The 15,406-nt window shown below is 41.1% G+C and overlaps 2 protein-coding genes across 3 annotated transcripts; one reads left to right on the forward strand and one right to left on the reverse strand.

Annotated features, from left to right (window-relative positions):
* Positions 1-6,130: 6,130 nt before the first annotated feature.
* On the reverse strand, positions 6,131-8,503 carry PPP1R3D (protein phosphatase 1 regulatory subunit 3D). The gene has a single exon (XM_031590292.2). The coding sequence runs from the start codon at positions 7,684-7,686 to the stop codon at positions 6,775-6,777; it is 912 nt and encodes a 303-aa protein (XP_031446152.2). The 5' UTR covers positions 7,687-8,503; the 3' UTR covers positions 6,131-6,774.
* A 30-nt stretch (positions 8,504-8,533) lies between these two features.
* On the forward strand, positions 8,534-15,311 carry FAM217B (family with sequence similarity 217 member B). Of its 2 annotated transcripts, XM_031590266.2 has the most exons (5): positions 8,534-8,669; positions 9,735-9,940; positions 10,623-10,731; positions 10,820-10,905; positions 11,278-15,311. In XM_031590266.2, exons 2-5 carry the CDS (start codon positions 9,846-9,848, stop codon positions 12,452-12,454), a joined length of 1,467 nt encoding a protein of 488 aa, XP_031446126.2. In that variant the 5' UTR covers positions 8,534-8,669; positions 9,735-9,845; the 3' UTR covers positions 12,455-15,311. The 2 variants fall into 2 exon arrangements, with proteins under 2 accessions (XP_031446126.2, XP_031446140.2); XM_031590280.2 differs by lacking the exon at positions 8,534-8,669 and having other exon boundaries at positions 9,738-9,935.
* The last annotated feature ends 95 nt before the right edge of the window (positions 15,312-15,406 follow it).

Raw genomic sequence — 15,406 nt, forward strand, 5'->3', positions numbered from 1 at the left:
CTCATCCCACCGGTTTTCTAAAAAGGGAAAGAAAGCAAATGGGAGCTATAAATGGCAGAACAGCTGTACTGAAAGCACTCAGCGTGCCACCAGATGTCACTGCGATTCAAGCGAATGACAAGCGGTATGAGATCGGAGCGCGGCCAGCGCCGGGCTGACCCGCAGCGATGGGCGCTGAGCTTAACCGCGGCATTCGCTGCGATCACGTTCTCTCTCGGGACACTTAACAGTTTTGTTTGGCACGAGAAAGGTCAGCTGTAGAATTTGCATGGAGTTTTGCGTGACACGGACCGGAGCGAGCAATGAAAGCCTTCGATTCTCCTCAGCACAAACAGCTGCAAGGACTTCAACGGCGTTTTGGGAAATATTTCTTAGTTTCTGCATCCCCCAGGCCTTTTTGAAAAGATGTTTCTTTCCTTTGCTGAAGCCACAAGATAACTGCTAAAATATGTCTAAAATTTCAGTGAGTTCACTGGCCCTTCTGCTGAAAGTTCCCTCCAAAGGGATCAGTTGGGCCACCTATGCTCCATGATATATGGCACTTACCCTTAAAAAAGAATGGAGAAAATGGAAGCAGAAGTGCGTTCAGAACAGGGTCTTGGAAAAATGGAAAACATTGTAGTCAATAAAATCAGTGTTTGGCACAGGTACTGTTGTGTATAGAGTTGAGACGGGTCAAAGCATTTCTGCCAAACAGTTTTAATATCAAGTGTCAGCTGAAATAGTTACAGATCTGAGATCATAAGGAGAAGGCCAAATCAGGAAAGAAGTCAGTACTAACATTAGACCCATGTTGGCAAATGAATAAACGTTTAGAGTTGCCATTCTGTGTCTTTATGAGACGGTGCTGAAAAGTACACACAGCTAATGCACAGAGCACTGATGAGCACTGAGCTCAGTTAAGTGCTATGATTACAACAGACCATTAGTATATCGTTACTACTAGAAGCTGGATTTTTAATAGGAGAAATTCAGATTCACTATTAATTTGTGACTAAATATAAAAAGAACACCTATATTAAAAATAACACTGCCTGTAAGACAAATCTCGCTGGGCGTGCACAGCAAAAGTCAAAGTATTGATAAATCATCTGACCAAACATTATTGATATTTATATTGCTGGATATTCAGATGTCAAGATCTCTCATGAAGTAAAGGGATTGTAATATCTAACCCTTGAATACTCTTAAATTGTGGCATTGGTGCGCATGCATGCACACACAAACACAAGCTAAAGTAACCTCACATTGTTTTCCAGTGACGTATTCAAGTCAAAGACCACAGTCCTTTACTGCTCTCAGGTCAGTCTGCACTCTGATAGCATCCTCAGGTGGTGCTTAATACTATTTTCTAATTAATATACTGACAAGGATAAAGGCGGTATTATGAGTTCTGAATGATGTCTGTAGCACAGGAAAAGAGGAAAAGAAGTGTCACAAAGACATTATAATAGCACGTATGTCTAGAAGCATACTCCTTTGTGCATCTGTATGCATTAATTATAATACAATCTCTATACTTCAGAATAAAAAGTGATACTGAAATTCTTAAACAACTTAGCATGATACAGACATTTCCACATATTTAACATGATTCACGATAGCCATCTTTTCCCCCTGGCAACTTTGGCACTGCAATGTTAAAGGTATTAGTCCTGATTAAAAAGTAATTAATAAAAGCATATTACCAGTTATGTCTTCTAATTAAACGTCTCTGATTTGCTTTAGGAGATACCTTGGTACCAGATAATTCACATCTTGAACTGTATGGGTTAAATGCTCGGCTAAATGGTTACTGTAGAGATGGACACTCTCTTACCCTCTGTAAATATATTCTTATGAAACTTCCAAGAGAAAAGCACATGGTCTGAGAAAATGTAGCAATAAAAATGGAAAAAAGACATGGATGGAAAAACAAGGTAACTGTGAAGCTCAGACTCAGTTAAGACCATCTAGTGCAATTCTGGGGAGGGCTTAGAAGAGAACCATTATTTTCTTTCCCCTAAAACAATATTAGAGTCATAACAGAGTAACTGACAACATGCCTTTTTCCAACATTAGATCTTAATCTTGCAGGAGCCACATGCATAGAACTGAGGTGAAATGGCAGCAAATTCCACGTAAGAAATAGCAGCAAAGTCATTTTTGAAGCTATATAAACACTGTAATCTTTTCAAGTGTCGTTTGGTCAATTTTCAGCAACTCTTGAATCCAACTTACTTCCTAAACTGAGGATGTTGCTCTGTGAGTGACAACTCAGTACTATGTTGGCTAAAGAGCTTTCTTAACTGTTAACAGGAGTACCATTCACAAAGACAACACAAAACCATGAAAAGCTTTATTGCAACCTCTCATATTAAAAGTCATAGTTTTCTTACTGTTCTTAAAGGAATTAAACACTTTACAACTCCTCACTGAAACAAAATGACTTTTGTCAAGCAGATGTATTTCATTGACATACTGTGTAATGTACTTTTTTTCTTGACATGACAATCAGGAAAGGGAACATTCTCATTTACATTTATTCCACGTTTGTTTACAAAAACATACTTGAAAGGACCTTGAAACTGTGGATTACCGGACATTCTATGACTATAATAAAGACAAGTTTTGAAAGTGCATTATATGGCAATAACTCTTGTGAAGAATTCACTTTTACGAAATCCTCATTATAAGTGAAGTGCTCAGTTTGAACACAGTGCAGGCAGTCAAGTTGTCCTGAGAACTTAAGTGGTCATAAGTCTGCCTTCATGATAGGTGCATGCTACCACTACTTAATGGCTTAAGCCTTTTGTTGTTGTTGTCAACTAGAATCCTTCTGATGTTCACTACTGAATGTGACAGGAAAAAACAAGTACAGATTCCATCTGTCATGACTCAGCACCTGTGTGAATATTTAACAGCTCAGGAGCACCCTAAAGAAAAATGTTTTTTATATACTGAAGGAATCTAGAGATCCCTCCCAGTTCCTTCCTAGTGAAGGCATGCTCAACTCAGTCAGCAAAGTCAGGCAACTGGTTTAATAACAGCTGCTGTCCATTCTTCTACAGCAGTGCAAGACATGCAGAGATAAGAGGCAAACTTGGAATAGCACTTGAATATTCAAGATTTTGTACGTGCAAATACCCTGAGAGGTTACAGAAGGAAGACAATACAAGCCTAACTCACTTTGCTGAGATATTCAGTTCTCACCTCTCTGATTTTCTGATGTACATGACTTTAAACTGATGGTCTCTCTATAATCTCTTGCTCCTTGCAATGATAAGGAAATTTTGACATTTGCAAGCATGAATAATTCTCTTCCAGAAGATAGCAATAGCATATAAACACCAGTAAGCCAAATATTGCATTGGGCTCCAGCAACACCCATTGTAAAACAGTATTAAATAGCAGTCTCAGAAGAGAAGGAAGTTAACAGTGTGCTGAGAGACAGTTCAGTGCTTTTGCTCAGGAAAGAAATACAGTAATTGGAGGGAGGGGGGGAGAAGGAGTAATACTTTAAAATAGTGCCTTTTATTCAGCACATGCTCTTCTGTGCATGTGTGTGTGTGTGCATGTGCCTATGTTTTCTTTTTACTTTGCTAACAAGTATGTAAAATTCCACTTCTATGGAGTTCAACAACAAGCAATAAACTTTAATGGTATTACTTAGTAAGCAAGCTTCACCAAAGGAAGGTTCAATTCATGCCAAGAAAGATTCTTCTGCAGTTACTCAAGGTGTGTTTCCCCTACGTGACATTTGGCACAATCTGCAACAGCACTGAGAATTTCTTTGCAGCAGAACTCATCCTGCAGCAGCTGACACAGTTTGTCACACTAAAGGCAGCCTGGAAACTACAGCAACACTGCTACTGACTATAGAGAATATCTGGGTTGATTACTTCAGATATGTCATACACCATCATATATCATTTAGCCATACAGAGCCCACCATAGGGCACGAGTCAAGAAGTGCCCCTTCTTGCATTGCTCCATCTCTCTGTCTCTCTCTTTTTTTGTGTGTGTGTTTTTGCCTATGAGGAAGAGCAGAGTTTCAGTTCTCCTTCCCCTATGACAAAAGAGCTACTGCTCAATTGTTCAACAGTTACCCCTTTAACTCAGATACAGAAAATAATGCAGGTGGACTGAAAGCACACAGTGTTTTTAATCTGTGTATCTATAAATCACTCTCCAGCCTCACCCCAATCTCAGAAGTGTTCTGCCTGTCTTAATGGCTATGAAGGCTTAACAGTTACGAAATTTCCCAATGGAGCAATTGTGTTACTCGTTCAAACCAATTTCAACTTGAACTTCTGATCTCACTGTGCTCCAATACAAAATTAAAGCACTGCTGGAATTCATTTTCTGTTAAATAGAAAACAAAAGTTCTTTTATGCAAAAAGCTAATAAAGAAATGATTATTTTTACTGTTCCCTACCCACAGATAACCACTGGTAATTGATCAGCATACATACAAGTTAAAAACCAAAATTAATTACCAAAGGTAGGGAGGTTTATAGGAAGAGTAATACTTAGAATACTTAGGCTGCTTTCAGAGGAAAACCCTGCCAGTGCCAACTGAATTCAACTACTGACAAGTGTCCTGCTGAAAACAAGCCATTCAAAGTACATCTTGCATTTCTACTGTTACACTGGACAGCTATGTAAGCTATATAAATGAAACCTGTAATCTGTGAACATTTCATTTACTTAAGAAAGAAATCAGAATCGCATTTAAGCAGCAGTTGTTAACAGAAATGGCCAAATTATAGAATGAAAACAAATGATTTGTCTGTTCTATCAAAAGTTTTTTTTTTTTTTTTTTTTTCCTTAAAGAAAACTCTTAACTGAAAGTAGTATGCACTGGATTGCTTTGGAAGAAAAGACAAACATGCAATTCAAAACAAAGAACAAAATAGTGGATGTGTAAGTGCACATTAACTTTCAGAGGGTGAGTTCTCCAGTATGACAAGACAGTCAGTTCCAACAGTTTCCAATACAACTGAGTTTTCACTGTACTCTGAAAGAGGTGCTAAGCAGGTCAAAGAACCATCATTCATCAGTTGTTCCTTTGAAAGCTAAAGACTACTGAACTGGGAAGCCTGTTCACTTCAAATCCTGGCACTGATAAATAGTTAGCCCAACTAGTAACATTAAGTTGCCAAACACTTGAATTTTCTCAGTGTTTCTGCACTTCCAGAATTACTTGTTGGACCTTTTGCATTAGCACATACTCAACCATGAGTTAATTACAACTGTGGTTTTAAAAATCACTTGTGATTTTGACGAATAAGCAGCAATCTAAAGTTAGATGTCTGGTAACATGGCTTGATTTTCATAGTACAGTTCTTCCAAAAAGCAGCTCTAATAATTTGACCCAGACAGCTTTGAAAATTTATGCCATAAATTCTGCATGCAAGTGTTGAGTATGTGGGGCAAAAAAAAACAAAAAAAAAACAAAAAAAAACAAAAAAACCCAACAAATAAATGGACAATTTTTTACTTACTAGATTGAAGTCTGTCACCAAGCTTGTTGCCTACCTCAGATCAAACTAATTCCTCAGAATAAAAGTTGCAGAGCAAAAGTATTGGGTATGCGGTACTTGTGTTGCTATGCTTTCCTTGCTGTAGAAGATAATCTGAGGACACATTTAAATACTAATTTACCATTAAAAGCATTATTTTGCTTTGAGGTTCCTGTTTCGCGTTGCAAAGGATCCAATCTTAGAGATCAACTGGTTTATAATAAAAGTAGCTGATCAGAGCATTCAAAAAGTATTACAGCAATGGCAGTGGGATGCTGGGAAACAGGGAGCCAGGATTCAGAGTCACAGTTCTGTAACAAGCTGAATGTATTGTCTTTTCTTTCCTTTCTCACATCTGCTTGATTTACAAGTTTACCTATTTCAAGTATGAGTGTAAGAGCATACGCGTAATTCAAGTGCAAAATTTCTCTGGTTTTCCTTAGTAAATGCAGCTGCAGAAGGACAACTCCTGTACCACCACCTGGAGGAAAAGCCTACTGGTAAATCTGGTAAACAAGATGCGAACTTCCCCATGAAGCATCAGAGTACCTTCATACACTCTAGTAACAATCACTCCCCCTGCCTACAGCAAACAGTGGAGATAAGGCACTTAAAAATAATAATAATAATAATAATAATAATAATAAAAAGGGAAACAGGGGCTGATGGGAAATTTTCATGCAGGTTTTGCTCAAAACAACATTTCTTTACTTTCCAACCCCAAAACTAATGGAAATACTCAACACAGTAACAGTCTTTTAAAAAAAAATTATATATATATATATGTAAGTGCTTCCCTACAGTGTCTGCCATGCAAATTGTGTGCAACTGGAATAGTGCCCAGAGTTGGTGTGATAATACAAAGTTAGAAATGAAAACAGTAAAGCTACACTGCCCATTTAAAAAACAGACAGTACAAAACAGTAAAATAGATCTGTTAGAAATACTCTATGCAATCTAGAATATTGCTAGCAACATAAAGTGTCTTCTCTTGATCTCTTCCAAATAGCCTGAGAGAATCCCTTTGAACCATTCTGCCTTGATTCACACATTACAAGAAACCACCCAGGCTTTCAGCAGATGTAGCTCTACACTTTTTGGCCCTTTATACTTTCAGAGGTTTAGAACAGTACGTCCGGGTCGCTGGCTACCTGCCTGTCGTGAAACTCTGCCAGGTTTGGTAGGTTTCAAAAAGGAGCACAGAGCAATGCCACGCAAGAGAGGGCTGCTGAGACTACTGCAAAGCTGTTCTGCATCCACTTTCCTTCATTCAGATGAAGTGGATCCAGCTCTCCTCGCATTCTCTAGGCATTTTGAGGGGGTGAGTCCGGCAAGTGAGGCTGTAGTTTTTGCCTTTGTTGTTATCCCAATACTCCTGCCCATTGACTTGATATCTTGCTGCAAACTGGACCACAGAGCACAGCTGAAGGAGGAAAGAAGGCACAGGGAGAAAAAAAGTGAAAACATCAACTTGATCCTGCCCGTTTTTCTCAGAGATGCTACTGTGCCAATGAGCACACACTTCATGGAGGCTTTTCCATTGGTTGAAGGTGTATCGCACAGATACTTGCTTCTCAAAAGCAATGTTGCAAACTTGGATGATGCCACTGACCCCCAGATCTGAACTGGTCACTCGTTCAAGACACACCTGCTGCTCCTGAAGTCGGGCAGAGAAATCCATGCAGTCTGCAGGCTGCTGGAAATCAGGGACTAAGTACTGCATGGTAAACTCCAAGTTGCTGTACCAGAGGTCTGAGTTAATGGAGAGCCTGGAAAGGACATGTAAGGGGATCGAAGGATCCTCCCCTTTCTGAAATACTTTGACTTCAGTCAGCTCCAAACCCAGAGCATCAGCAAATCTCACCTTGTTCATGCGGCTCTGGCACACAGGCGCCTGACACTGCACTCGCTTCCTTCTTTCAGGTGTTGTAGGCAAAGACCTCGCTCGGCGGCGGATGATAGGCCGCAGTGCTGGATCACAGCTGCTGGAAGTGCTGCTCAGAGGCTGATGAGGCTGGGCCGCCACCTTGACTGGGGTATGGCTCACAAGACATGGGCTGCTGCTCGGACGTACCATTGAGGGCTGCTGCTGTTCTCGTCCTGCCGCGTCCTGAGCCCGCAGCATGTTCTCATAGAGATCAGACAGGTAGCTGCGATTCCTCCGAGGACCCCGCACCTCCATTCTTCACTGATGGCAGCGCTGACGTCAACACTGCTGGTGCCGAGCACTGCCTCTCTGACTAACTTGGGAAAGACAGCCACGGACAGCGAGGGTTTGAGGTTACTGCCCTGGATAAAGAAGAGTAAGCTGGAACAACATAGCCTTCTGCAAGGAAAGACAGAAAACTGGCAGCTCTCACAGCAGCTGGGGGCAAAGCAGAGCCCGGAGCGTTGTATGGAGAAGCTGAAGGCAGGCTCAGTGGCTGGTGAACTCGAGGCTGGTGGACCCGTTGCTCAGGCTGGAAAGAGATTCAAGACTGTCACCCGCGATGCTGGAGGACCGCAGACTCTCGCGCAGGCTGGGGACGGACTGGAGGCTGTCGTGCTGGGCGCCGAAGGACTCCAGGCTGTCACTGAGGTCGCGGGGCGCGTGAGGGCTGCAGCGGTGCACCCCGAAGCACCCCGGACCATTACACGCCGCCAGCCGGGTCTGCAGGCTGTCCTCGCAGGGGCTGACCGAGCCCAGGCTCCTGCAGCGGCACCCGGGACACTCGAGGCTGTCGCACTGGATGCTGGGCGACTCTCGGCCGCCGCCGAGGCCGGGGAAGGCTTGGAGGCTGTCGGGCGGGAGCGAGCCGGAGCTGAGGCTGCTGCACAGGCTGGAGGGCGTGAGGAGGCTGTCGGGCGGGGCCGAGGAGGCGGACTCGGTACTGTGACTGGGAGGGGAGGGATCGGCGGCCGGGGTCTGCACGGCCCACATCAGTGCCCAGCTGCAGGCAGAGCACCAAGCCGGCCGCACCCGCGCTCCTCTCAGCACGGACCCCTCGCTCCCGGCCCGCCCGACGGCGCCTGCGCGGAACCCCCGCCTTCCCGCCCACGCCGCGCCTCCCTGCCCATCAAACTGAACGGCCAATAAGCACCGCCCCCCGGCGCATGCGCGGCGCCTGCCTGACGTCGCTGCCTTCGGGGTGCCCTTAATGCCGGCGGAGGCTGCAAGGGAGGAAGGTACAAGCGGGCTGGGGGGCGGTAGCGCTGAGGGGTTGGTGGGACCGAAGGGGGAAATCGAGAAGGTTAAATAACGAAACATGACCTCATCGTCAGCCTGCGGGGCTGTTCTGTAGCAGGAGCCGTGAGCTGTTGCGTCCCCGGGGCAGAGCGGTGCGGGGCTGCAGGCGGTGCTCAGGCTGGGCTGCGGGATCGTGCGGCTCCGAACCCCGGAGATCCGAATCGATGGGGAAACGCACATCGTGCCGTGCTGGGCTTTGTCCTGGGGGGAGGAGAGGCTGTGAGAAACGGGACTGTGTCAGATAAACGTGAATGGTATGCAGTAACACGTACAAACAATAAATCTATCTATAGAACTGCAACAAAACTGAGGGTGGGTGTAGAAAGGTGACCTGGTGCAGAGCATCTGTCACATCCCAGGAACTGTATCTGTGCAGCCCCGGGAGGGGAGTGCGGCTTCTGGAAAATGAAGGAATGTTGCATGCTCTGCTGTGGCTATTTTTAGTGGGATGGATGAGCAGCGAGAGGCTTGGTTTGGGAGAAGAGTGAAGCATTTGATGCATTTACATATATGAATGTACCACGAGCACATTTTACGGCACAGAAAGGGCAACTCCACGCAGGCAGCGATCAGCATTCAGTTGTGAGCAGAAACACCCATCCCTGTTTGACCGATCCTCGGTGCAGGCAGAACAACATGAAGAGCTCACTGCACGGTGAAAAGTAGCTCTCCTAACGCTGCTGCACGTCATCGCGTTTTTCTGTATCTTTACCAACAGCCCTGCAGACCGTGTGCTGTGTGCTGGATGGGCTGAGTGGTGCTGGCCCTGCTCACCTCACTGCAGGGCTGCCTGCAGAGTGTCTGCATCTCTGCAGCTGATGCTGAGCACAGCTCTGTGCAGCCAACTTGCTGCTGGTGCTGAGCACTGGCTGTGTGCAGCCTTGGTGAGATGAACATGTGACTGCTGAGGGATGGTGCATCCCAGTGCCATTCGGTAGCTAATTAATATTTGTTGTATTGCTTTAATAATCTCGTTGCGTGGTTTTTGTTCACTGCGTTTCCAGGACGTGGTGATGTTTGTGTTTGGCATGCTATGCTGTGTGGACCAGAAAGAATGGAGTCGTTGGAAGATTATGTAAAGATAAAGACGTAGATACCACTTTAAAAGAGTAATAATGGGACCGGGCATTCAAGAACATCCTTTATTACTGCACCGAAAGACACAGAAAAAGGAAAGCCAAATCAATGAAAACCACAAGGGAATGGTAAAGTAAGGAAATTATTTTCTTTCTAGTTATAGAAAGTACTGTAGAGGAGGTAATAAGTGCATGACTGCGCAGTTCAAATGCTCATCCTCCTCTCCAATCCACAACAACACAAATGATTGTGTGATATGACTGTGCAGGTCACAAAGTGACACAGGTGACTGCAGCACTGCTGGAGGCACAAAAGTTATCTTCACTCTTTTATAAACTCTTGATTAAAAAAATATCTTTTTAAATAATAAAGAATAATGCTTTAAATTTTGTTGAGACTGTGCAAATGAAAATGGGAAGCAAGATTTATTGTGGCATTCATATTGTACTGTATAATTAATTTTGTTAAAGTGCACTGGGGCCATGAGTATTCCATGCTAGCTCAATTAATAATTAATATTTACTATTTATTATCTCCAAAGGAACTTTGGGATCCTCTGATGGAAGTTTCTTTATGAAGGCTAAGTTCTCTTAATATATTGTCCATTTTAATTATGCATTTTGCAGTAATAGTATTAAAAATGTAGTATTATAGTAGTTGGATAAAAAAACAAAAGCATAGTTACTATGAATGTTAAGACTGTTTGCAACCAACTATCTCTTCTTGAAACTTAATGGTAAACTTTTATTGAATTTCTATTCTGATGATCATAAACATTTCTATTAATGTGTGATACTGTGTTTGACCCTTGCTAGTTACAGTAATGGAAAAAGCCACCCAAGCACCAAAGGAGCAAAGAAATCAGTTTCTCATGTGAAATCTCCTGGAAGATTATGCAAAAATGTACCAACTACCAATGAAAAGGTAAATCATACTGGTTCTTTTATAGAAGAAAGATACAATATTTGTGTTAGCTTTTGTAATAACATCACATACTTTCATATCTTTTCAGACTTCCTGTGACACTCAAGATGATAACCAACCAAGTGTTTTTAAGAAGGGGAGAAACCAATTGGATGACAGTACTCAGTCAAAACAGTAATTCTATTTTAGGATTGTCTGTTTAATTTGTACACAGTTCAAGCTGGCATTTAAATGCTTGTGATGAATTCTTGGCTTCATTGTGTTGCCTTTGAGGTCACTGCACCCAAAAGTCAGCATTTTTGAGGATAACAAGTTTGAGTTATCAATATGGAATCTTGCTATACTGGATCTCAGGCAAAATTGGAATGAAATAAAGCAAAAATTCAAGGCTAGGTAGTATTCTGTATTAATTTACTAAGTTTCCATGCAGATTTTACCTCAGTTCATGTATATCCAAATCCTTAAGGGGGGAATCAAGAAGTTTGTAAGCTGGTGTTCCAAAGACTTTAACCATTCTAACAGGATGTGATATTTCTTTTTGTTTAGAATCACAAGTGTTTGCACATCTCTGCCCAAAGTTCAAGGGTCAAAGAGGAATCTCCCAGAAACAAGGCAAAGTGAATCTTTACTGCACAGGATCCCTCCTGCCACAAAAGGCAGCACACAAGGTAGCTTCTGTAGAGTTAAAGATGTCCCAGTGCAACATTTTTATTGCAGTAAAAAAGAACAGTTGGAAAAGAATCACGAAGAACATGCTGCTGAAGCTGGTCCGTGTTCCTCTAAATGGCAGGAAGCATCTGTGAACGAAATGTTTCTTGATTTTGAATCGGTACAAATTATTAAAGAAGATGCTGAAGATGATAGTGCTAGTGATCTCTCTGATTCAGAAAGGATTCCCATTCCTCCATCTCCCTGCACACCACCAGAGCTCATACTCAGAGCTGAAGAAATTGATCCAGTTTGTTTGGAACGTGTGCCTGATACGGGTTTTAAAGAATCAGAATATTACTATCCAGACTTCCTGCCACCTCCTTTTAACTCATGGGACTTGAAGCAACTGGCCATCTTTGTTAATGTAGAAGGTAGATCTGAACTTCGACCAAAGCCGACCGGATTTCTTGAGAAATACATCGATCGTCTTTTGCAGCTGGAGTGGCTGCAAATGCAGACTGTACAGAATGAGAAAGCAAAGGCAGCCAAAGTCAGACCACAGACTGCTCCCAGCTCCATACGTACCCTAAAAAGCCCTGGCAAATGCAAAGCATTGCTTAGCCCTTTGCCTAACAAGCAAATGGTTCCCCAGGAAAGCGTTACAAAACTCCCCACGTGCTATTCAGGTCACAGGGTAGATCCATGCTGTGAGGAAAGTCGACAGTTTTATTCACATCCAGGTCACTTGAAACTGTCTGAAAGAATGGGACATGCAATATCTTCTCAGAAACAGTCTGGTGAAGTAAGAAATGAATTGAAAAAAACTGAAAAAAAAAATATGCAGCCATCTGAGAACAATTCTAAAATTCAAAGTGTTGGTAATATCAGACCCCCTAAGCAAGCGCCAGCATTTCATGGTTCAGCTGCTCCTATCAAAGGCTTAAAAACATATGCATGTACAAACACAAAGAAAAATGGCAATGCTAACAATTATGTTCCTTCTAAAAAATCAGCCGGGGACAGAAAAATAAAAACAAATGGCACAAAGCAGACATCACGGAAATTTAAGTGAAGAGTTTATTAGTTGATGTTTCTTGACTGCTAGAAAGTATTTGGCCAATGCAGAAGGGTCATGTTATCTTCATAGGAAGATCCTGAGAAAATACATTCTTGATTCATGTTCTAAGTCAGCATTGTTCATTTCAATACATTTGATCTTAAGCCAGCAAGGCCAGCAGGAAATCTTTTCCCTGAAGGCAAGTGTCTTCCATTGGTCTTTCCTTGAGCATATTGACAATTGCTCAAGAGTATGAAAGTTTAGAGATATACATAGTTATAAAATGTCCTCCTATTTGTACCAATTGAAGTTTGCTGAAGTCTGTAGTGTTTCTTCTGCACTCCTTTTTGTGTATTTGAGAGAATAGGATCTGAGCTCTTTAAAAGAGATGTTATTTTGTGACAGGTTTCATAGTGTTTTATTCTGATGGGAAAGGGCTCAATTGTTTTTATAAAATAATAGAGCAGCTTATCTATGCAAAGTCAAACTAATTCTTCATAGGAGGTGATGAATTTTTGGATGAATTGGATGTGGGGTTTGTTTTTTTTTTTCTAGAAAGAAGAATGAAGATAATGTACTGGAATATTTTAATACTAAAAGGATTTTTTTAAAGACAGACATTTGTTAGAGAGCAGACAGCTTCAATAGTGGCAGATTAATAAAATCAAATGCATATTTTTATACCCAGAAAACTTCACTGTTTACAGACAGTGTTCCTTCATGTTCATTTTGTAAACCTTGAAAATTTCAAATTGCACATGGATATTGATGACTAATGCAAAATGAAAATATCACTGCACAATCTGTGACCTAATGTTCAGAACTGGTAAGCTCTCAAAATCCAGAAAATAGACTCTTAGGGGATGAGCTTGAAGACTAATGTAAGTTCAAGCAAAGATATATTTTGATACAAAAAATACCTATTCTTAGCCATCTGTGGTGACTGTTATCTATTTCATGGCCCAGTCTGTGTCAGTTTGATTTGCTTCTTATTTGAAGATTTAGACAAGTGGCATGGATTTCCATACCAAGTGGATTTCCATACCATAAAATTGTTCAACCAAAGTTGAGTTCTGTCCTTAGACCCTCTGATTCTTCTTGTGTCTGGGATACAGGACAATATGAAAGTAATTCAGCGAGTATTCAAGCACCTGTTCATCTCTTAGCTGGGGACACTGTTTTGTTGAAAATCTAGAAAATGTTTTGAAGTTTGATTTTTAAATGAAATACTGAGCACCATTAGTTCATCCTCAGCCGCCTGTCACAGTGAACTGTTGAGAAGTAAGCTGAGGTCTGGCAGACCGGGTTTTACAAGTGGATCCTTCTTGTTCAGATAGCTAATGAAAAACCATCAGTTACTAAAGAATATATTATGTACATAGTTAAATTGCACTTGTCTTGATTATCTCATGGTTTTAAGGTGCTTAGCTGTTTCTGTTCTTTCATTGTGCCTGCTAGGTCTTCAGCTTTGTAAAATTTCCAAGCATGGATTTATATGTAGTTTAAAATGTGAGGATATTAATAAATGTAGTAATAAACTAGAGTATTTTACACAAAAACAATGCTCAGGAATAGACTTAAGAAATATTTTTAATGGCTTTTTCCTAGTTACTGGAGACCAAATGTGAAATTTTAAATTGATGAAGGAAACAATTTTAATATACAGTATTATATTTCCATACACAGTATTTGTTAGGATACAGTTAAAGTAAATTGTAGTTGCTTCTACATTCTGCTCTATGCAATTAAAGTGGAACTTAATCTCACGTCCTCAAAGATCATATGAATTGGCTGTCAGAGGTGTGGAGAAACTTACAGGATGGCATTCAAATACCAGCAGCTGCAGAGCATTAGCACATACTTGTGTTACAGTTTTATCCTTTTGTTTTGTTTCAGACTCTTCCTGTATTTCAGCTCCTTTAGATGGAAAGGGTTGTGCATCCAGTGCTGGGATTTCAAGCTTTTGCCAAATTCTATGAGCCTTCACTAGTAGTTTTACTGATTTACATTAAGATTAATAACAGTAGGATTGCTCTTGTTGATAAGCACGATTTTAGCACACTATTTTAGCACACTATTGTAAGTTCCAAAAGTAAGGTGAGCAGGATCAGAATGGCAGATTTTTTTAAACGCATCTTCTTAGATGCAATAATTAATTTAATGTATTATTATAACACTGAATATTAATTAGCGTATGCAAAATTTTCCTCTGACATGTTGCTTTATATTGGTGCTTCCTCAGGTTACAAGGAGAGCATGAAGATACACGCACGTTTTGCATGATAACTTCTTAGACAACAAACAGTGTTTCAGTCAGCTCTGACCAGAGCAAACTCAACTGGCAGAGAGTTTTTTTTTCTTGCAGACCTAGGAATTAGAAAATTCTGTTTTAATGTATTGCTTGTGGTCTAATGCACATCTAACACAAATCTGTTGCTGGAGACTTTCTAAAAATTAAATAGGCAGAAGTAGTGATGACATTGCAATTAAATCTGAATACTTGTTCATCACTCATTGGCTGTGGTCTGGACAAACAAAGTTTATCTCGCATAATAGTTTTTGTTCACTGATTTGATGATTACACAGTAAAGTCTACTTTGTCTGCATACAGAAATAGAAATTTTGATTTTACCTCAAAAATAATTATTTAAATGAGAGATCTGCAAGTGTTGGAATTGATCCAGCACCGGTTTTTCTTCCATTTTAGCTTGTCTGTATTCTGGACCTATAGCTGAAAAGAGCTGCCTCTATAAAATATGGTTTATCTTTCTTTGATTTTGTATTGATGGGTATTGTCTTTAGATACAGAATATAGCAGAAATGTTTATTTCATCAAATACATTCCATTTGGAATTAAAATATTTCCATAGCACAGTGTTTGTGTGGCCATTTCTGTGTTTTCACTGTATGTAGCAATATGTTCCTATGTTTACATGTCTTTAGCACTGAAGATACTTCTTCAACAAG

Source organism: Phasianus colchicus, chromosome 17 (assembly GCF_987193195.1).
Source record: "Phasianus colchicus chromosome 17, bPhaCol1.hap1.1, whole genome shotgun sequence".
In the NCBI taxonomy this organism is placed as follows: Eukaryota; Metazoa; Chordata; class Aves; order Galliformes; family Phasianidae; genus Phasianus; species Phasianus colchicus.